The 21157-nt window shown below is 36.3% G+C and overlaps 3 protein-coding genes across 4 annotated transcripts; 1 reads left to right on the top strand and 2 right to left on the bottom strand.

Moving 5' to 3' along the window:
* Positions 1 to 1089: 1089 nt before the first annotated feature.
* FPA (RNA binding protein) lies at positions 1090 to 9863 on the bottom strand. 2 transcript variants are annotated; one of them, XM_089064744.1, is made up of 6 exons: positions 9449 to 9863; positions 7210 to 7455; positions 6933 to 7031; positions 5833 to 6680; positions 3914 to 5237; positions 1090 to 1323 (listed from the first exon to the last, which is right to left on the bottom strand). In XM_089064744.1, exons 1-5 carry the CDS (start codon positions 9737 to 9739, stop codon positions 3932 to 3934), a joined length of 2790 nt encoding a protein of 929 aa, XP_088920870.1. In that variant the 5' UTR covers positions 9740 to 9863; the 3' UTR covers positions 1090 to 1323; positions 3914 to 3931. The 2 variants fall into 2 exon arrangements, with proteins under 2 accessions (XP_088920870.1, XP_088920871.1); XM_089064745.1 differs by having other exon boundaries at positions 1090 to 1287.
* Positions 9864 to 11564: 1701 nt separating this feature from the next.
* On the top strand, positions 11565 to 13203 carry LOC125194960 (uncharacterized). Its single transcript, XM_048093172.2, has 2 exons — positions 11565 to 11881; positions 12479 to 13203. Exons 1-2 carry the CDS (start codon positions 11585 to 11587, stop codon positions 13097 to 13099), a joined length of 918 nt encoding a protein of 305 aa, XP_047949129.2. The 5' UTR covers positions 11565 to 11584; the 3' UTR covers positions 13100 to 13203.
* A 1775-nt stretch (positions 13204 to 14978) lies between these two features.
* Positions 14979 to 20809, bottom strand: LOC125216741 (3-beta hydroxysteroid dehydrogenase/isomerase family protein). The gene is made up of 12 exons (XM_048118511.2): positions 20477 to 20809; positions 19803 to 19892; positions 19580 to 19713; positions 19324 to 19494; positions 18969 to 19085; positions 18796 to 18875; positions 17967 to 18156; positions 16878 to 16995; positions 16316 to 16490; positions 15826 to 15982; positions 15422 to 15488; positions 14979 to 15316 (listed from the first exon to the last, which is right to left on the bottom strand). The coding sequence occupies exons 1-12, from the start codon at positions 20724 to 20726 to the stop codon at positions 15120 to 15122; spliced, it is 1746 nt and encodes a 581-aa protein (XP_047974468.2). The 5' UTR covers positions 20727 to 20809; the 3' UTR covers positions 14979 to 15119.
* Between the last annotated feature and the right edge of the window lie 348 nt (positions 20810 to 21157).

Here is a 21157-nt window from a genome sequence, read left to right as displayed (position 1 = left end):
TGGTTGAGAACTAATATTTTAGAGACTTGAAGATTAGTTGGTTTTTCCCACTTGTACACTCATATATTAGCTCATCACTGATATTTTGTAACTGATACACACACAACGAAACACACATAGAATTGAGAGGATTAGAGCTCTTGCTTGTGATTAGTTAAGAGCATTCAATTTGCACAATAAACTTCATTAGGCTTCTCTGTGGACGTAGCCATTTTCTTGCCAAACCACGTAATCGTTCAAGTGTGCTTTACATTACTTGTTTGAGTAAGTTCAATCCGTATCCCAACACTTTTTTTGAATTTTTAATAGGTTCAATAAATATTTTTTTAATTTATTTTATGATTTTATTTCATCGTATCTAGGGCTATTTTGGCTGGGAACGATCTTTATACTACTTCCCAATTTGTGTATAAATTTATATTCAATAGCGGGTCTTTTAGAGCATCCACTATAAGAATAGGTCAGTCACTCTCTCTCCCTGCCACGTCAGCAGCACTAAAAATCCATCTGTCACGTCAGCATTTACTCAAATAGGCCAGTCGCAATAAAAATAATTCAAAAACAACTACATTTACGGAATTAAATTTACGAGACATATACGGAAAAATTCATTCATTTCATTAAAAAAAAGGTACATAGATAAAAAAAAATACATGATTTTTTTAAATATCTGTTCTGTCATATGTTTATGCAAAAATGACAAAACTGAAGAAATGTAGTGCGAATGTTTGACAAGTATCACCTTCTGCCCTAATTTTTATGTATCTTATTTTTTTGGTAGTCTCAAATTTAAGAAATTACAAATTGATAGTCAATCTTAAAATATATCCATAGTTGTGCCCTACACTAAAATATATCTCTAGCACTTGAAATTTCATAACGGATTATACATAATTGCATTAAAACTTCTCATATCTTGTCAGCTTAAAAATTAAAATAGAGTGAACTTCTACTAATACCGTTAAAGACCAACGATTTCTTGTATTTGAACATTATCATGCCATATATGTTAGGTATCAACTATCAAACTTTTAGCTATGGTATCATTTTTTCAATTTTAATGTGAAAGAGAAAATGTAGAAACTCACATAAAAAGAAAAAATAGTCCATGGATAGCAGGGCATATAAGCCAGTTATATTATAGTTGTACAAACTACCAAATGAGACGGAAAAATTAAGAAAATTGCATAAGTAAAACTCCTATGAACCAGCAAAACGAGAGGGAAAAAGGAATGAATAACGGCGTCATCGACATTGCCTTGGCTGCTTCGACTGGTGCCTCGCATCCTACACCCACATCACAGTTTACCCACTTTAATTTTTCTGTAACAGAGAGAGAGAAAGAAGACCGATTAATTTTTGTGTAAATAACTCTTGGAAAATTTCTTTTATGTTTGATGAAATTCACATTGAAAAAAGCGTGACATAAATAAATATACAAGTCCATTTTGTCTTCACTCAATTAATTTTGTCAAAAAACCACTTATCGAAAACCAGTAACATAATTCAACTACCTAACGCTAGTTGAGCACGTAGACGTATAGACTTTGAACGAATTATTTCACGAAATAAAAATAAAACATCTCCAGCTCTATCATCACTCCGATTGCAGTTGTTAGCCTTGACTCTAACGCTTGTTCATAGGAATAAAAATCTTAATTTAAATAATAAATTATATGTTGGAGTTTCAGTATTTTCAGATTATACGTTAGTAGTGTTGTCTAATGTATCAATAATCATAAACGATATCGAGTCCAGACCAGCACAATTTTGCAACTGAGCAGCTACGTTGGGTGCTCAACTTTCATTTTTTGTTTTAAAAAAATATATAATTTCCTAATAATCTCATTTAATTGCCAGTAATTTAGTAAAAAGGCGCTGTAAGGGTCGCGTACGTAGCAGGGAACTAACGGACTAAAGGACGAGGTTCTTTATCTAAAAAGGAAAAAAGTCAATTAAATAAAACAATTTAAAGGTAAAAAGTTGTACTTATTAATCACGGGATTATGCTGTTGAAGGATTCTGTTTGAATTTTTTCCTAGTAGAGAAAATTGTGTACACGTTTTTCTTGATACTACTATATAATATACTCATTTTTTGCTTCTCTGATTGATATTGGCGATTCAGTTATGCGAGGCACTTAATTAGGAGGTGTATGTATATTTTAAATGGGTTGGAGTTTGTTTTCATGGGAAATACTTGAGTAGAAAACACATAATTGAAATCATGTCAGATTTAGTGAAAGTAGGTTTACAATTTCCAAATACAAATTACTATAGCTATTAAAATCAGTAACTGAAAACTAAAAGAGACAAAAAAGAGGAAGGGGGCAAAACATGCATGACCTATATGGCATATTTTTACTATAAAATCCAAATGACCTAAGGTGGAGTATATAGTGAAATGGCACTGAAGTCATATCTACCATATAGTAACATATAGTGTGGTAAAGATATCAAAATAAAAATATGTTGAGAAGATGCAGATGATAAATTTCGTTGGCTCAAAATCCCCTCAACAGATACCTAACCCGACCCTCGAAAGCATGTAACCTTCCTACCTCAAAGCATGACTTAAAAATTGGCCTAAAAACTCTACCTACATGTAGCCTTCTTATCCCAGCACTTTAAGCAATCTAGCTATGCTCTCTAGTCCATGGCTACAGTGAACGAACGACAACTAAATCACTAAGTGGGGAGCACATAACTACGAATCGGCATTTCACATCCTTTGTACTGGTTTAAAATGTCCACCAAGCAATATCAGCCTGGCACTTGAGATGACCATCAATGAAAAATTAACTCGCAAGTATTATAACCATACATACCATGAGATCTTCATAAAAATTAAGGAAACCATCAAACATATAGTGAACGTTAAAATTACTACCTAAGTCATAATTCACATAAAATATTATTGTTCCAGCAATGGCATTAAAATAGAAAAGTGACTTCTTAGATTCATAGAGAACACAGATCAAGAGGACGAGGACCTCAGTCAAAGCAGGTAATTACTCTAGAGATAATGTGTCTTCTGATATGAATAATACAGTCACCCAACCCAATTTAATAGGAGTAACTCCTTTTCACTACTTATAAGTTTGTAAATGACTCAACTTTGCCCACATATGACTTATGGTTTATCCATTATTCAAAACCAAATAATCACAACTAACAGGAATATCAATACATTGTTGACCTCTCACTGAGTAAATTTCGGCCTGCTCTAGAATCAGATGCAGAAGAAACAAATGCTATTACAAATAGCCAGACTCCCCATTTTTTACTTCACATGTATAGTCACAAAAAAATCTCTTAGGTATTCTAGTACATCAAGAGGTGAACAACATCTTATATGCATGATTGAAATAATATCCAAGCATTGCTCATCCAGTGCCAGACGCTATACTAACTACTAAGCAAGAAAATGAGTATATAAACAAACTACGACACCTTCTATGACTACATCTTACTCTTTATGTTTGCGTGCAAACATCAAGAGTTGATAAGGCCAAGAGGCCCAAAACAACTCTTGCACATCCATCACTGGGCCAATCTCTAGTGTCAGTGCTGCTATTACAGACTGCAAGGGTGGAAATGACCTTTAAAACATGGACATGAGCACACTGCTCAAGATATAACCGCATAAGAGGGTCATATCAGCCACCACCCTACCCCAATATTAGATGGACATAATATATATGTATGAGCACACTCCTACAAGTTCCTAACTGGCAATTTACCCTCAGAACCTTACCCTACTACTAGGTTATTGAACATGAAAATGTGAGAGGCAGCACATGAAAGAAATACCATCACGAACATGGTTGGAAACATGAAATAAATGATTGAAGAGTCATACCCTTCATAAAAAAGCAAAAGAAAGACACAAAAATGAAGGTGAATAATATTACCTGATGAAGAAAGGGCATTCAATGACTCCCTGCACCCTGCCCCGGTTGATTACCCGATGGTTGGTGTATTCGGGAGAGAAGATTAGCTGCAAACAGAAGTGTACTCTTGTAACGTTCATTTTTGTCAGCCTCTGTTTCGGCACTTTCCTGGGTTGCCCCAGATGGAGGAGCACCCTGAGGCGGCTGACTTTGATGTGCTGCCTCTATTCCAGAAGAAGGTAACGGCATATACGGCTGTGGCTGGGGAACACCACTAAGTTGATTCGGTGAAGCCATAGGATAACCCGGTTGCTGGACAACAGATGGGTTATACAACCTCTGAGCATCTTTTCCATTATCCATCCCCTGACCCCTCAAGACATCCTGAGAAACCCCTTGTAGATAGTATGGGTTGATATCATGTCCACTTTGCGAGGAAAAAACAGGTGTTACTGGTTTAGATGAAGCAGCACCTTGAGTCGCCATATTGATTGGGTGATCATTCATCTGGCTGTTTGGAATGTACATTTGATGGAACTGGGTAGCTGCATTTGCACCTGCATGAGCAGTTTGAGATGCCTGCAGATGTTGCAACTGTGGGTTGATCTGGCTACCTAGCTGTTGCAAGAGGTGACTGGCCTGACCTACCAACTGCTGCTCATGCTTCCAGGGAGCCACATTGTCAGGACCACCAGCAACATGTGATGCTGCACCCAACGTAGAGGTGGTCTGCAGTGATGATGCAGTTTGTAAACCAGAAGAAGCATTGTTTGGAGGAAGTAGTGATGTCAGAGTTGCAATGAGTTCAGGTGTCAAAGCTAAGCCAGATTGTGTTGCAACTGTAGCTGGGGGAACAGAGTGTGCAGGAAAAGAGCCAGTTACAGGAGTAGGAACTTTTGGAAACATATTTGGATCCTCAGGGAGAACTCTACTGTTATCCAAAGGCCATTTCTCTGATTGATTAGGAGCATATCCAGTATGTGGAACAGTCAATTTGTGTGGATTTGCATACTGAGGATGACTTAATTGCGGATTAGTGGGAGCGCTGCTAGGAGCTACATCAGAAAATTTGAGAACAACTCCATAAAGACGTTCCGGCCCTGAAACTTTTAGAACTTTAGTCAAGAAATCAGATGGAGGCACTAGAAATAAGGTTGTCCCATCATCTAACTTCGCAACTCCTGCCCTGTCTTTTGAACCAAGGTATCTCAAGAACTCTGTATACGAAGCAAAATCCTCCTCACTATCGGGTACAAAGAACACAATATCAAACCCAGTAGCATCCTCATAATGTTTGCTCAGCAAATCCAATCCAGTTCGTGCAGAGCAATTAACCACATCAGGGCTGCACAAAACAAAAATCCAAGATCAGATAAGGGAACAAAAACGATCTCACGAATATTCATCAATTCTAAACTTAACCTATTTACTGTGCACTACAATGTTGAAAATTAAGAAACACACAGATCAACGGAAATTCCACACCATACACATTTTCAAGCCAAATAACACTAGATTCTTAGAAGGTGCCCATGCTGGGTATGTAGGATATATAGGGAGAGAAAGAGAGAATGGGTTTTAATTCATAGCATAAAAACTTACTAACATAATGTACAAAATCACAAATGATAAAACTACATGAAATATTGCAAATAGATTGTTTAGTTGCTTGTTAAAGAGCATCCAAATTTTGCAGGTTGTGGGTTGCTACCAACTATATCATATGATGCTGGAATATGCAAGCCAAGAAGATAATAAACCTAGTTGAACTTCTAACAGAATAGTTGATAAATCGTAGGCTATCCATTCCTGTAAACTAAACGACATTTTTATGACAGAAAGATCTGTAGAAGTGATTCAAGAAGCATCATGCCAACCATGAAGCTGTATTCTTACAATCTTTAGTAAACAAATGGTAGAATTGGTCATAAGTCACTTACAGATCAGCAGCAAGGCCGTCTCCTAGAGCAACACATCGAGCATGACAAACAGGTGTGCCACCCTTTGCAATAAGACCCCTCCATATGCAATCATGTTCAGCATGACGCTGGCCGGGCCCACCAATCATGCCCCTTGTCATAGAACCAGATGCTCCACTACTTCTAGCTAAAGGCAGTCCATAAGGCTCATCCAATTCAGCTCTTTCTGAAGGTAAAGCTGTTTCATACCTTGACCTTTTGGAGTCCCTTTGAAAATGGTTAGCATCAAAAACGTCCATTGTACCAGGCCCGGACCTGTTTGGTATATTGAAACCTATTGACGGAGAAGAAACTATTCCAGGTGGAGGAGATAACCTATTCCAAGACGGCCCTCCCATCAATGTTTTGGGACTAGGGTTCTGTAATTCAAACGTACTATGAGGCCCTAAGGGTGGCCTCACATATAACTCCGCTCCTCGAATTCCAAGGGAGGGAATTCCAGGATTATTGCCTAGTAAAGCGGTATGGTTAAGGCCAAGAATGTCCATCTGACCTGGTTGAAGTGCATATTCACTAAATTGTCCTCTCCCTCCAGGAAATTCTCCACTAAAGTACTCAATTAATATCCTGGGATCATTGAAGAGTTTTCCCTGTAATCCTTCTTTGGCACGCCTTGCTTCTTCGACACTTCTGAACTCTACGAAAGCACAGCTCTTGTCACTAATTGTCTTAATCCTCTCTATTTCCCCAAATAGAATGAAGGCATTATGGAGCATATCTTCTTCAATAACAACGGCAGGAGGATATCTTATCCATAGAACTTTACTAAGCGGTGCATCTCCATATTGCAATCCAGATGGAAGGAATTGCTGCAATGCCAACATTAGAGTAAATAATTGAATCAATTGTGAGAAGGGAACCACAATCGCATACACCGCAAACTTAACACTATAAACATGTTCTTAGAAACTGAGTCTACGGTTAGTGTTAACAAATTATAAGATCAAGGGACTCAACATAATGTACACATGCAGAGACGATGAGTAGACTACTCAGTATCATCAGCATTATTCAGTCCCATGCATTAATGCACTGGTAGAATTTCCGAAGTTAACACTCACATTTTTCCTTTTGGTCCCAGAAAGATTAGGGTCGGAATAATTGCTCATGGAATCATGTCCCATCCACATATTCCTACCAGTAGCATCTGGACCAAGCTCCTGTAAAGATTTGTAAGAGAAACCGTGTTTCAGTCAGTAAAGGACTGAATGAACATTATGCTAAGAGATTAAATACACGTTCCAAACAATGACAAGTAGATAAAAGAGAAAGACTCTTGTGGTTAATATGAAAAGTTAATAGAGAATCACAGGAACAACTCGTGGCAAAATAACTTACTCTTTTGGAAGACTGTGACCTGAGATAATCCACACGTATATGAGCCCCACCAATCTGTTTCCCATTCATTGTCTTCAGTGCCTGGGTAGCATCCTCCAGTGCAACATAATCAACATAAGCAGTGCTCCGATCTCTGAGGAACCTGAATTCCTGGATTTTTCCAAAGTTGAGGAATTCATTCTCCAGTTCTTCTTTGGAAACAGATTGACTTATTCCAGCCACCCACAAGCTTTTACAAGGTTTAGCCTGCACAGAGAAGAGATTCAACAAGTATTCCAAAAATGTATTATTGGCAGCAAAGAGAGAAATGCACAACGAAACACAATACATAGCAAAATGTTTATAGATTTCCTACGTAATACTTCAAAAAGAGGAGATTGACCTAGACGGTGTTCTTTTATCATTTACACAAGCAGCAACAATACAGGTCATGCAAAACACACCTTATACAGTTAAAACCTGCATGTTTTCTGAATATATCTCTAGGCAATTAGATATAACGAGATTGGTAATGAGCATCAATTTAATATATTCAGGCATTTTGATATAGAGCTCAATGCTCTGCATGGAAAATGTTTATAAACACGTACTAATGCAGTTTATTGAACATGGAATCAGCCATAGGCGCAATCAAACTTCATTATTGGTCACTATGAGGAATCTACCCACCAAAGAGAGCTGGTTCATAACTTATTATTCCCTCAACATCCAACATTCATTCTAAAGAAGCCCAAAATTGAGTCATTGGCAAAGGCGCGTACATGTATGAAGGCAAAAATAAAATTATCTAGTCTTGATAAAATTGAAACGGAAGTTAACAAGATGTTTTCCTAGCCAATTGCATCATGTATGACAAACAAGTCATTAGCAAGATAAAAGGCCTATATTGGTCAATGAGTGATCAATGTCATTGGGATGAGGACCACAAATCGAATGTATTTTTCTCAGCTCATTGTTTGTGTTTTAGTTAGTTGTACCAATTGGATAAGTGTTGAGGAATGCTTTGTGTTTGAAGAGCAGCAGAAGAATTTTTCCATTTATGACTTCCATAAGATCTATCAAATTAAAGAACATAATAATTTGCTGCAACTTGAAAATACTTCCTTTTTCTTAATGGGAGACTATTTTTCCATCAGTGATCATTGTCAAACTACATATAGCTTTGATATATGCTTATCATGTTGTTTTTCAAAATTCTCTCAGTATTCTCAAACTCAAGATCCTTTCAGCATCTGAACCATATTTTTCATTCAACATCGCCATTATATTATCAGAAAAGCATTTTCCCTTATGTTGGGTAACTTGGGTTAAAGACTGTCAGAGCAGTATAACTTTGTAAAACATATCTCAACGAATTTCCACGTTAAAATTTATATCTTCCAAACCAATCCACCCTTTATGTTGTACAGAGTAAAGACTGTTAGTAATCGCGTAAAGAGAGCTTGTAGGGCTGGATGATGATATTAGAAACTCTTTGAAGAACAATATAATGATTTCTTTTCATTGGAAAAGCCTAACTATTATAGTTCCACAGGCTTACAACTTGTAAACGATTAATTTGAGTATATTAGCAAATGAGAAGGACTCACAATTTTACACTGAAATAGATAGATTCCAAAAGTAAAATTTGTGTCTTAATTATCAACTGTTTTCGAGGAGGTAAAATAGAGTTGTACAAATAAAGAAGACAATGCACTGGTTGGTATATATTATAACCTCTACTCTGGTAGGGAATAAATGAATACAGTGGGCATTTGTGAACCAATTTTTTCTTCAGTTGACTTGAAATGTATAATAATGAAAGACCTTAGAGGTTAGGCACTCAATCAAATTAATATGAGTACAATACCCAACGTTATCCTATTGTGTGTTCCAACATTTGCTTATAAGATAATGTGATGAGATGTTTCAATAGTTCCTATCAATTAATTGCCTATATTGAGCGTGTCACCAGGAAAATCACGTTTTCGAGCAAATGCACAAAAATATTTTTTTTCAATAGCAACCAAGTTATAATGATATAAATCCACAGTTGAATTATTATACGTGTTGGAACGTACGCAAAGGAAAAGGCAGAGTTGCTTATTAAAAACCTAAAACGGTTAAAATTGGCATCCAATCCAGCTCTATTCAGCTCAAGTACAGAAACATATTCAGCAAAACCAACTAATTTGAAATCCGAATAATAATTTACACACAACAAAGTCTGAAACCAATTAATCAATAAATATTCACCAACCGGTTTCGCAAACTCGATTTTTAAGGAACTTCCATGGAAATAGAAGCCCTGGAGAGCCAATTTCGCGGATCTCGCCTCCTCCATTTCCTTGAACTGCAGGAATGCGTAGTTGCGAGCTGAGTACGTCGTCACGCTATCGATTTTGCCGTATTTCTCGAATAGCGCCTTCAGCTCAGCCTCACTAACGTCCTGCGACACGTTACCGATCCATAGATTGTTCGAGGGAGGGTTCTCCCGCTGCACATCGCCGCCGCCGCCGTAGCCCTGAGCTGGAATCCCGGCCGGCCTCATTAGAATTGAATCCAATCGAAAAAGTATGAGGCGGAAACGGAAGGAAGAGATCGACGGAGGTTGAGAGAGAGGAAAGAGGGAATCGAGGTAAATTAGGGCTTTCAGAGCTGAGCTGATTTGAAAAACGCTGCCTTTTGTAACACTCATTCGCATATATACTTATCTTATATATCTATTTTAAAATTGCAAATATTGGGTTATTTGAATTTTGACATTTTTATTTATTAGCTGTTTTTCTTCTTAGGGTGAGCATTCGAATTTCGAATCGGTTTTTTTACCTAAATTGATCCGCTCTAAAAATCTAAACTTTTATGAGGGTGTGTTTGGGAACATGGAATTGGAGCTATGGAATTGGAATTGGAGTCTCCAATTCCAATTCCATTGTTTGGTAACACAAAAAATTATAGAATTAGGATTGAATTATAATTCCAAAATTTTCAATTCTATAATTTCAATTCTACGCCTCAGTAAAGGAATTCGAATTCTAAAATCTCAATTTCCGGGTCAAACTTAAAAAACACGCGGATCTAATTCGGGTCAAAATAAAAAAAACCAGGTCATAATTTTTTTCCCCACTCTCTCCGCCTCTTCTTCTCTCTCGCGACGCGACTCTTCCCTTCTCTCTCGACTCTTCCCTTCTCTGCAGATCTGCCTCCATCGCTGCCTCTATCGCTGTTCACAAGAGTTATTCCCAATCAAAAGTTCAGATTTATGGTGCGTATTTTCTCGTTTTTGCATTTGAATTTGCGAATTTGTATTTACTGTTAAATCTCAAAAAAAAAATTAATCTTCCAAAAAAATTTCAGATCTCGATTGTACGTTTTGGATTTTATCTTAGCCGACGTTTTTGGGTTTTGGGTTTCTATCTGGGTTAATTTTTTCAGATCTCAATTTAGTTGTTAGCTATGGTTAATTTTTTGGCTTTTGGGTTGTCTCGACTCTCGTGTGCTAATTGTGGTAAGGTGAGTCTCATAAGGAGTGAAAATTCAGGTTCGATGTCAGAGACCTACTCTCAGCAACTACAACTTTGATAAAATTGTAGAAGCAGAAGCAGAAATCTGCTCTTAGAGAAGCCTACAAAAACAAAAAGTATCTGTCTCTCGATCTCCGCCCTAAGAAGACTCGCGCTATCCGCCGCCGTTTAACCAAACACCAGGTATATCCTTTTTGCAACCTTTACCGTTTTAATTCTGTGATGAAAGTTTTGCCAAATTAAAAATGTAGTTGAATTGTAGGTCTTTCTTTATCTTGAGTTATTGGTTAACTTTGTATCTGTTTATACGTTTTTCTTTAGCAAAATATATTTATGACTTACTTGGATTTTAGAATATGAAAGCATGGCTATAAGCTTTACTTGGATTTTATCTTTCTTCAGTAATGTGAATTGTAGTATATGTTTAGTTTACTAGTTACAAACTGGATTATTACCCTTGCAATCGTTTTGATCAAACAGTGACATTATCTTGTCTAGGTTTAGTTTGATGTAACTCTACTGGATTGTATTCTGTATGTATTGGCTAATGATGTAATCCTCACAAGAAGTCATTCTCTTCTCTCGGTTGCTATGGTACTATTACTTCAATTTATATCTACTATGGCCTATTACTTTACAATGAGAAAATCCAGGAATTGTAAATCATACTCCATATTATACTGTGTTTCTCATGTGTGCACACTAAGAACAACAATAGGATTTAGTTGACGTTGTTTGATTCGGATAAAATATGCTAAATTTTTTTACTTTTGTGTCCGATTGATTTGCATGCCCTTTCTTGTTTGTTGTAGATGGCTGCTGAGTCACAAGCATTGAAAGAGAAATCAAAATATTTGACGTGGACTCCCGAGATGGATAAAATTCTTGGAGCCAGCTTTATAGAGCAAATTAATCAAGGAAACAAGCTTGATGGAAAATCAGCTTGGAAGTCTACCGCTTGGACAGCTGCCATAAATGCACTTCGGGTGAATCTAAACGTGAAGGTTGATAAGCAAAATATTCAAGCTCGTTTAAAGACTTGGGAGAAACATCATGATATCTTGCATCCAGTGTTGATGTCATGCAATTCTGGCAGTCCAATCACATGGGATAACACAACGGGTAGAATTGTGGTTCATGATGAAAACGTGTGGAATGAACGACTAAAGGTAATTTATTTCAGTATATTCTTGTGGTTCATCCAGTGTTGCTCCCTCACATATATATGCTCCAACTGAATCTGTATCAGTTAACTGCAGACATGGTTAACAATGTCTTCTTTTGTTTTCTTTGATTCTGGTTGCTATAGCTTTTCATCCCATAGACAACTGTTGCTAACTCTTTATAGACCAATTTGGATGTAGCCAGAGCTATTATTACAGCAAATAGTAGCTTTCGGATTATTAGCCACAAATTATGCATCTATTGATTTTAGTTACTGTATGCATCTACTCATTCTTATCATAGTCATGCATCTACTGTATGCTGCATATCTATGATGATGGGATGAATTAGAGGCACAATGATTAGTGATATCAATATAAATGGATGTATTTCCTTACCATGTCCACAATAGATAGAACTTTGGGTACACACACTATTAAATATATATGGAGCAGCTCCAATAGGAGAGGAATTAAATTTGCAGTATGACTTGTATGCATCTACTCACTTATGTGAAAGTTAAAACTTTCTCTCAATTATTTTTCTGGAATTGGGAGGTTTTGGTGTATGTGAAGTTAATTGTGGTTGTTATTGTTTTGTAGGCAAATCCAAAAATTGCACCTTATAGGAAACGAATTGTTGTAGAGAATTGGGATGATATTTGTGCTCTTTTCTCTCAAGATCGTGCTGATGGTCAAGGTTCGAAAACATTTCAAGAAAATACTAATGAGGAGGTTGACATTGAGGTTGATTCTGCTACCGTTGGAGAATCACTCGATATGAGTGTTGAAGAAGCTAGTGCTATGGCAGATTTGGTGGCCCGAAAAAAACGAAAGGAGACAACATCTTCCTCAAGTTCTCTAGGATCAAAGAAGAAAGCGTCATCGACTAAGGTCATATCTGATTGTGTGCAACGAATGAGTACTGATTTTAGTGACTATCTAATGGTGGAAAAGAATAAGTCTGAGCTTGTTGTGGAGCAGAAAAAGCTTGATATAGAGCAGAAAAAGCTTCTTATAGAAGAGAAGAAGCTTATTATAGAAAAGCAAAAAAAGATGAACCCTCAAGAAATATTAGCCGAGTTGAAGACGATTGTTTTGGATGAGACGCAGTTGATCAAGGCTCTCGATTTGATAATGCACGATGGCATATTATTCGATACATTTGTGGGTATACCGGTAGAGTTGAAGTACAGGTGGCTTAAAGCGCAACTTGATAAGTGACTTCAATTTGAACTTTATTTGAATTTAATATGTTGTATTTAATCTAGGAGACTTTGTCTATGAAGAATAGTACATTTGAATGTATTGTTGAAACCTTAGTAGTAGGAGTACCTCTTTTTATTGTTGTTCTTTTACCACTCAACCTTAGTAGTACCTCTTTTTATTGTACCTCTTTTTATTCCATGATTTTTAGATTACTATATTTATATATAGTATCTTAGATTACAAAATTAATCAGTTTGCTTCTATTATTATATATAGTATTACGTACTGATATTATTTATATTTAGCTTTAGAAGATAAGAAAAAAAAATGATCTATTAATTTAATTTATGCGTATGATACTATAATATATGGATCTAAGTGAATGTGATAGTAATTATCAAAAGATAGTGAAGGTTATTTAAAAAATATTCATATCAATTTCAAATCTATGTCAATTTTAAGTAACCAAACAATGGATTTGGAATTATAATACAATTCTACATTAATTCCGTAATAATACCAAACGATGGATTTGGAATTGAATTGGAATTCAATTCCACTCAATTCAATTCCATAGAATTCCAATTCCAATTCAATTCCAATTCCGTGTTCCAAACACACCCTGAAAATTGAATCTAATCCTATCCAAATTGACCAAAAATCTGAATCTAAAATATTAAAAATCCGAAATTATATATAAAATCTAATAGTATGAAAATCCAAAACATGAATAGAGATGTCACATTTGAGAATGATATAAAATTTTACTATGAAATATTGTTAAATGGGTGCATTAGAATGACAAATAGAATTAATATGATAACCATATAATTCAATCTAGACCACACAATCAAAAAATATGTTGTCAATTCCATAAAACTACCCCCTTCGTCCCACTTTAGGAGTTTCGATTGAGTCGGGCACATGTTTTAAGAAATTGTTTGAGTGTGTAATAAATAAATGTTGTAGTGCATGTTGGGACTTACTTTTAATTGGATGTGTAATAAATAAATGTTGAACTGGATGTTGATACTTACTTTTAACACTTTTTTACTTACTTTGTAGGCAGTTTTTATTAGTTTAACCCAACCGGGACTTCTAAAGCGGGACGCCCGAAATTGATAAACCGAGAGTATTATTTTTTGGATTTTATAGGGTATTTTAGTCAATGTATAGTTAAAAATGGTGGATAATTGACGTGTAGCATTACATAATCATTTTCTCTCCTCTCAAAATTATCTTAAAACCTTAGATTACAATAACTCTCTCAATTAATATTAGTTTTTACAAAAATTATAGTATTAGTTTAAAGATAATTTAACGATGATAATAAATGTAGATTGTCTCATTAAACACTATGTTGCAATGTAGGGATGTAATCAAATGCAAACTCTAAATATTATACAAATTTCGAACTATAATCTGAACCGTTGAAAATGTTAACAGATGACAAAATTATATCAAGAGAAAATGTCAACACAATGTCAACGAATGATGCTTTGTTGAAAATGTGTTGAAACTGTGTCGACATTTTCTGTCGATATTTTCTAATGGTCCAGATCGTAGTTTGGAGTTTGTGCCATATATAGGTTTGCATTGTAACACTACCCTTGCAATGCATGATCAAAAAATTAATCATATAATATAGTTTTCAAATAATAATGTATAGTAAATAAGTCCATATAGTCCTATTTTCGGGCCGAAGAAAAATATTACTCCTATATATTACTCCTACACAACATATTATACTCACTAGTCACTATCTTTATACACTACGTCATAACATATTATCCTCAATATCTATACACTACTCCGAGCATATAAAATGACCATTTCATTATATTATTTGAAATTGCACCAATCATCTAAAGAAATATACTAGTGACACCACGAATTCAAGCAAGAGATTCAAATCTTAGGATATCTATGATAGTATTATACCATTGTAATCTAAAGAAGCTAAACTATATATCTACAAAAGTTGTTACAGAGTTACAAGAGTAAGGTTACAAAACGACGGGGCGTGACCCAGATCTTATTGCCTTTCATCTAACAAACTACGGCTAGATCCCTTCTCCGTCAACGGATTGTAGGTAGAGTTAGGTTTTGGCAATTTGCTAGCCAGCAAGATTGTTAGCTTACTGGCAATCGTGAATATGATTACTGCTATCTCATCAATCTTCTCCTCGTATTGTTCGTACACGAAGCACATACTGAACACAAAGATCAAAGCTGCAATTGATTGACCACGAAGAGAAATCATTAAAGGATATAAAAAATTGAAACCAAGTCAAGCGCGTATGATCAAAAGAAATAGCACTGCTGTCCGCGACGTACCAAGACCTATGGCGTGGACCAAGTACTGGGAAACAATCCACTTGAAAACATACATGAAAGATGCAACCTGTAATCAACAGAAAACAAATTAAAGCTATCTACATTTTACATTAGCGATTGGTTACACTGGACATGATAAAAATGACCCAAGCAATGTGTGCCTCATCAGTTAGGTGAGCAACTTCCACCCCCACGAACAATCAAATATAAAAAAAATCAACATGAGCAATTTAGGAACAGAGGACGCTCGTATATTAAAGGCATGTTACCAAATGCTTATTCAAGAAAGTATATTGATTGGAAAAAACACATCTATCATCTGAGTCTTTGCAAAGGACTGAATTTTCACCATTTTGGACTTATACAAACCATTTCAAACTAGGACAAGTTCAGTAAATACATACCTTAAAAAAGATAAGCCAATCTTCTCCTTGAGCCAATGACTTGATCAGGAACTCCACCTTATCCCACATACATTTCATCGTGAAGAAAAAGCTTCTCACTTTATCTTCTGAGATCTCAAAACACGATGGTGGTAATCTAAGAACTGTGGATCCATATCTGTAGAGCATGTGTTATAAATAACTGAACATGATTTCAATTAAAAAAATGATATTGAAATTACGCGGTATATTCACTCAGTGATAATAGTGCTGAGTATTTTGATTTATTTGTAGAAAAAATTGTAACCTGCCAATCAATCAGATGCAGTTGTTTAATTCAGAAAAAAGTCCAAAACCAGAGTACGATAATGAACATTTGTATACATTGCTATGGCATTATATAGAAGAATAAACATCATTAATCTTCGCAGCAAAAACAACCTCATATCCAAGAGAAGAAACTACCAGCGAGATATCTGACAAGCAAAGAGGATAGTTACATCAAACTTACCCAGACAACTGTAGCACATGGTGCCCACAAAGTAATATGATGGTTAGCAGCAGCAGTTGGGCAAGAGATGAAACAAAAGTATTCCCAGACAGGAAAAACCAATGATACATAAAACCAAGCAATGCAAAACTTATAAAGGTCTTCCTCTCATCACGCCACAGCAAAATATCAGCAACTGCAGCAAAATAGCACAGGGTCACCAACGTGGCAGAGATTATAAAAAAAATTTACACATCTCTTTCCGCAATACCTAATTGCATCCCATACAGAGAATGTGGCATCTATCCAAAAGCGTGTGGGCGCTTTGTTGTTTAGGGGTGGGGGGGGGGGGGAGTTAAGATACTTCAGTTTATAGAGGGAAAGGAAAGGCTTATGCTATCCATTAAGCTAAAGATTCAAGTAACACATTATTTTATATGATAAGAGACAGTGCAGTTGAATTAGCAAGGCCACTGATTTACCAAACATCATCTAATTGAATTGACAAATTGAAGAAACCTAAAAGTCAAGAACAAAATATATGACTGCTTTGTAATACCATGGACCGGGAAATAAAACCAACCTTGTCCACCGCCTAACAGCTTTTCTATTTTTGATGGTTCATCGCTGCATCTGTATCTCATAAAAATTGGCTCTATGGCCACGTCGGAGAATGAATCAACAGTTAGTGTCATCGCTTCCTGTGACAAACAACAGTCCCCACTTTAAGGCATTTATTTGGTGATCAACATACTCAAGCTACTGGACAAGTACATTGGTGGCATAGATTGTTAAACAGGAAATCTTCATTCTAGGAACCATATTCCAGAAGCAAGAAAAACTGTACACAATAGCGGACAAAGATCTATATTCTGAAATATAAGCGTCAATAAACATTTTGTAGATGTAAGATGCACTGATGCAATGAAAAATAAAAGAGTTGACAAAATTGAGTGACTTAAAACATAGCAGTTTAAATTCAAAATGTTCGACCTGACTTTAGTTCTTTAAAGATAAAATACCAACCCATCCCAAATTCTCACAACAACTTGCTTAGATATAGAATAAATGGACTCAGTCTAGCTCTATAGATAGATGAACATGTAATAAGTTCTGAATTTGTAACATTAGGGGGACCAAATGTTTAATTTTTACCATGTTCATTTTGTAAGTGTATTGATATATAGGATCCAAAAACACCCTCAGAGACTTGTATGGGGCCATTCATTTCTCAAGACAACCAGCTAGCATGAGTATTTGATATATCTATCTCGATACACATATACTCATAGCCATTCACAGCCAAGTCATCAGTCATCATTATAGAGAAGAGTCGACAAGAGTTGAACATGGAATAACTTGATTATCCTGTTGACGAAATTATTAGTGGGACAGTGGGACTTGCAAGTACACCTTGCAAAGCAATATTCTTTGAGCAAGTTGTAAAATTCATCTACTTTTCCCTACTTCAGTTGGGGACTACTTCATCAACTCATCTAGATAAGACCAAACCAACCTTCACAAGTTCGAAAATTAAAACTTTCAATATTATTTGAGCAACAAAGCTAGTATATAGCTCTTCTAGGTACATCAAAAGCGAGTATGAAAAGCGAATTTTCTTATTACAAATTATAGTAGGAGATGTTTTTAAAGAGAGAATGGAAAATGTTACCTTCAGGGAAACAACTGGTGAGTAATTAATATGTTTCTGAGCAGCAAGACAACTAAATGTCCTCGTGCATGAAGCTAACTTGTAAATAGAGATAGAAGGATCAAGCTTTTTGAAGTCTGACTTCCGATGAAGCAATTTTATTAAAGAAAATATGTGTTCAGCTACGAGAGGTGGAATATTAAAGAAAGGCCTGCAACCAGATAAGTAAAATGCTATAGATCAAACAATAAAAACATTCATCCCAACTGCAGGCCAATAAATCAAAATTGCAACACAAGTGATATGAAACCATCAGCACAAGAGGTTGTCCATATATCGCTACAAGCAAACACCTACAGTTTAACTTTCTAGTTATGAAAAGTGGGGGATGGGAAAAAGGTATAAATATATGGTGGAGGCTAGAGGACTTCGGTTTCTGCCAGTTAGCAGAAAAAGGAAAGGGAAGTAGGAATGCAAAAGGTATGAAACTGATTACTTGTGAGAAAGTTATTAACTGAAAAGGTTTCATTCATCAGGAAACTAGACCTTTCATATCAAAGGGAAGTTTTTGTCCAAGAAAACTTGCTCAATAACAACATTAAATATTCAAAGCCAACTGATTAAAGATTAGACCATCTAATTGTTTCATCCACCAAAGACTACTTCTCTTATGATGGTCATATTTTCTGATAAATTAATTCATAAGGTCTAACAGCCATTCTCCCTGCTCAAAATCTTCAAGAGTTTAGACAAAACCCTCAATGCATCTATGAGACTTGTGAAGAACTTAAGAAGAGAGGAACCATTTTGGGAAGTTTGTAGCATCTAGCATTCAATGAGAGAATAGTACCTCGGGTGCCCCAAACGATCAAGGAAAAGAAATGCAAATTCCCGAAACTTCATTGGCTCCAGATTTGTTATAAAGAAGGCCTGAAATATATATCAGCACAAAACACTATTTCACAACAAATGAGAGTGATTGATCATTGACAGAACAAAGAAGGGCTCAAATTTTGAAGATACCTTTCCAGACACAGTATCAATCCGAGCACTTAGAGATTCTTCAGCACAGATATGAGCATGAGCAACATTATCAACATATGTCAAGTCCGACACATTGTTTCCACTTCCTATAATAAACTGAAATGAGAAAGCCTATTACTAATTCCAAAAAGTACATACCTAACTCAATTAATAATACAGAACGTGCAATAGGGAAATAGCAGAGAAAGATGATCAGAAGCATGCAACTGATCATTCAGTAGTCAATAATCAAGAGAAACACGTGGCATCTACTCAATGCAGAACAAAACAGTGTTTGGAAGATAAATAATATCTTTTGCAAAATCTTTGTGAGAAGGTAATGTAGCTTCCGCACCTTATCCCAATTGGATTTAGCCATATTCACCAGCAAGGGTATGAGTTGCGGGTCTCCAGGTCCAAATACATTGCAAGGACGAAGAGCACAAGTTAAGAGGTCGTCAGCACCATTTGCAGACAAGATCAGCGCCTCAGCTTGAGTCCTAAGGTCAGCAACCATATCCCAGAACTGCAGCATATGTTCGCGACAAATGTGACTAAGAGAGAGAGGGAGAGTAGAAGAGAGAGACAAGGAGTTTCGCTAAGACACATACTTGCCCAGAATATGGCAAGGATTCATCTCCACCATGTATGTCATGTACATCATCAAAAACTACATCAGCAGAACTGTTGTATATTAGCCGTTTCACTCCACATTCTCGACAAGCCTTCACTACATTCTTAGCACCTGAAGAATTGTGACAAATAAGGATTAGTACAAGATGAAATGCCAGTAGACCGCATAATTATTTCATTACATGGAAAATGAGAAATTACCTTGAACGATTACTTTGTAGCAAAGATAAAAATCTTGGGAAAATATATCCATAGAGTCAGTAAAAAATACAACCGATACTCCTCTCAAAGCTGCACAGATATGAAAAGGTGTTACTAAGCAGCAATAGAAGAGGCCTTAACATAAGAAAATGTCTAATGAGATGAAGAACAAAACTGAGCAAGATCAAGAAGAACTAAAGAATAAAATGAACCACAGAATCACAGACAAGGCAAAACTGCATAGACAATTAGTTTCCAAACTCACTGTTAGAAATGAATAAAAGCAATAAGTAGTTGTTTCTTCCAATGACGAGAGTATTAAGTATCTTGTTAGTCATTCTCACAGACATACTGCTGCAGCTTGGGAAGGTTTTAGTGAACAAAATTCTCTCTAGAGATTGCTTTCTATCAAGATTGTAATATCCAAGTGGAATGTAGAAGTACAGTAGAGTCATCTTCCCCAACAAAAAAGCTCCAAATTAAACGGTATAACTGTACAATCCATATTCATCTATTAGATAAACTGAATTCCTAGTATCTTCTGCTGAATTTTCGAAACCTTCAACACGTATCCATTCAAACTCCAAATACAATCATTAAACTGAACCTTCCACGAGCATTACGTATCAATCATATAGAAAAATGCAACTCCAATTGAAGCTGAGAATGAGTACCTTCCACGATTTGGGATTTATCCCGCACATCAACCTGGAAATAAGCGGCGCGGCCGGAGGCGATCGCATCGGATAGGAGCGGCTCTGTAGGCTTGAGCTCCGGAGACTTATGAGAATCGGCGACTCGGACGATCCAATTGCCGAGTTTGAGCAGGCGCTCCACCAATGCGCGGCCGATAAATCCCCGGCCGCCCAAAACGACGCAGGTTTTCGAGTGTTTGTCCGTCGAATCACCGATTTCTTTCGGCATTTTCGAAGAATCGGCCGCGGATGAATCGAGAATCGGAGTGGAATAGAATGGGAGAGAGATGAGAGAGAGAATAATGGAGGGGTGGGGGAGGAATGGATCTTGTGTGGTAGGCTCCACCGGAATCAAGTGGTCGGTCGACTGGACTTAATTTTTTATTGGACTTTTTCCTTTTTGTATTATCTGCAAATTGGATTTGATTACTCCTCCCCTTCGTCTCCCATTAGGAGTAACACTTTGACCGGACACGAGTTTTAAGAAATGTAAAAAAAAGTTAATTGAAAAAATTAGTGGAATGTGGGATCTACTTACCATTTATGGTAAAAATAAAGTGCTACTCTTAATTGAGGACGGACCAAAATGGAAATTAGTAACTCTTATTCGGGGACGGAGGGAGTATATCTGAAGGAATATTGTATCTGCAAATTGGGAAA

Source organism: Salvia hispanica, chromosome 2 (assembly GCF_029641045.1).
Source record: "Salvia hispanica isolate PSC_SH4W2 chromosome 2, Shi_PSC_v1, whole genome shotgun sequence".
NCBI classification, from domain to species: Eukaryota; Viridiplantae; Streptophyta; class Magnoliopsida; order Lamiales; family Lamiaceae; genus Salvia; species Salvia hispanica.
Note: the sequence above shows the minus strand (reverse complement) of the source record. Positions and strands in the feature narration are given on the sequence as shown.

Coding starts and splice junctions, on each gene's coding strand:
- FPA (XM_089064744.1), bottom strand. CDS start 9,739: ATGAGGCCGGCCGGGATTCCAGCTCAGGGCTACGGCGGCGGCGGCGAT. Junction 7,456..9,448: donor AAATCGAGTTTGCGAAACCG/GTTGGTGAATAT, acceptor TTCTCTGTGCAG/GCTAAACCTTGTAAAAGCTT. Junction 5,238..5,832: donor GACGGCCTTGCTGCTGATCT/GTAAGTGACTTA, acceptor TGTTTTGTGCAG/CCCTGATGTGGTTAATTGCT.
- LOC125194960 (XM_048093172.2), top strand. CDS start 11,585: ATGGATAAAATTCTTGGAGCCAGCTTTATAGAGCAAATTAATCAAGGA. Junction 11,882..12,478: donor TGTGGAATGAACGACTAAAG/GTAATTTATTTC, acceptor ATTGTTTTGTAG/GCAAATCCAAAAATTGCACC.
- LOC125216741 (XM_048118511.2), bottom strand. CDS start 20,726: ATGCCGAAAGAAATCGGTGATTCGACGGACAAACACTCGAAAACCTGC. Junction 19,893..20,476: donor TAAATCCCAAATCGTGGAAG/GTACTCATTCTC, acceptor ATATCTGTGCAG/CTTTGAGAGGAGTATCGGTT. Junction 19,495..19,579: donor CCTTGCCATATTCTGGGCAA/GTATGTGTCTTA, acceptor CATATGCTGCAG/TTCTGGGATATGGTTGCTGA.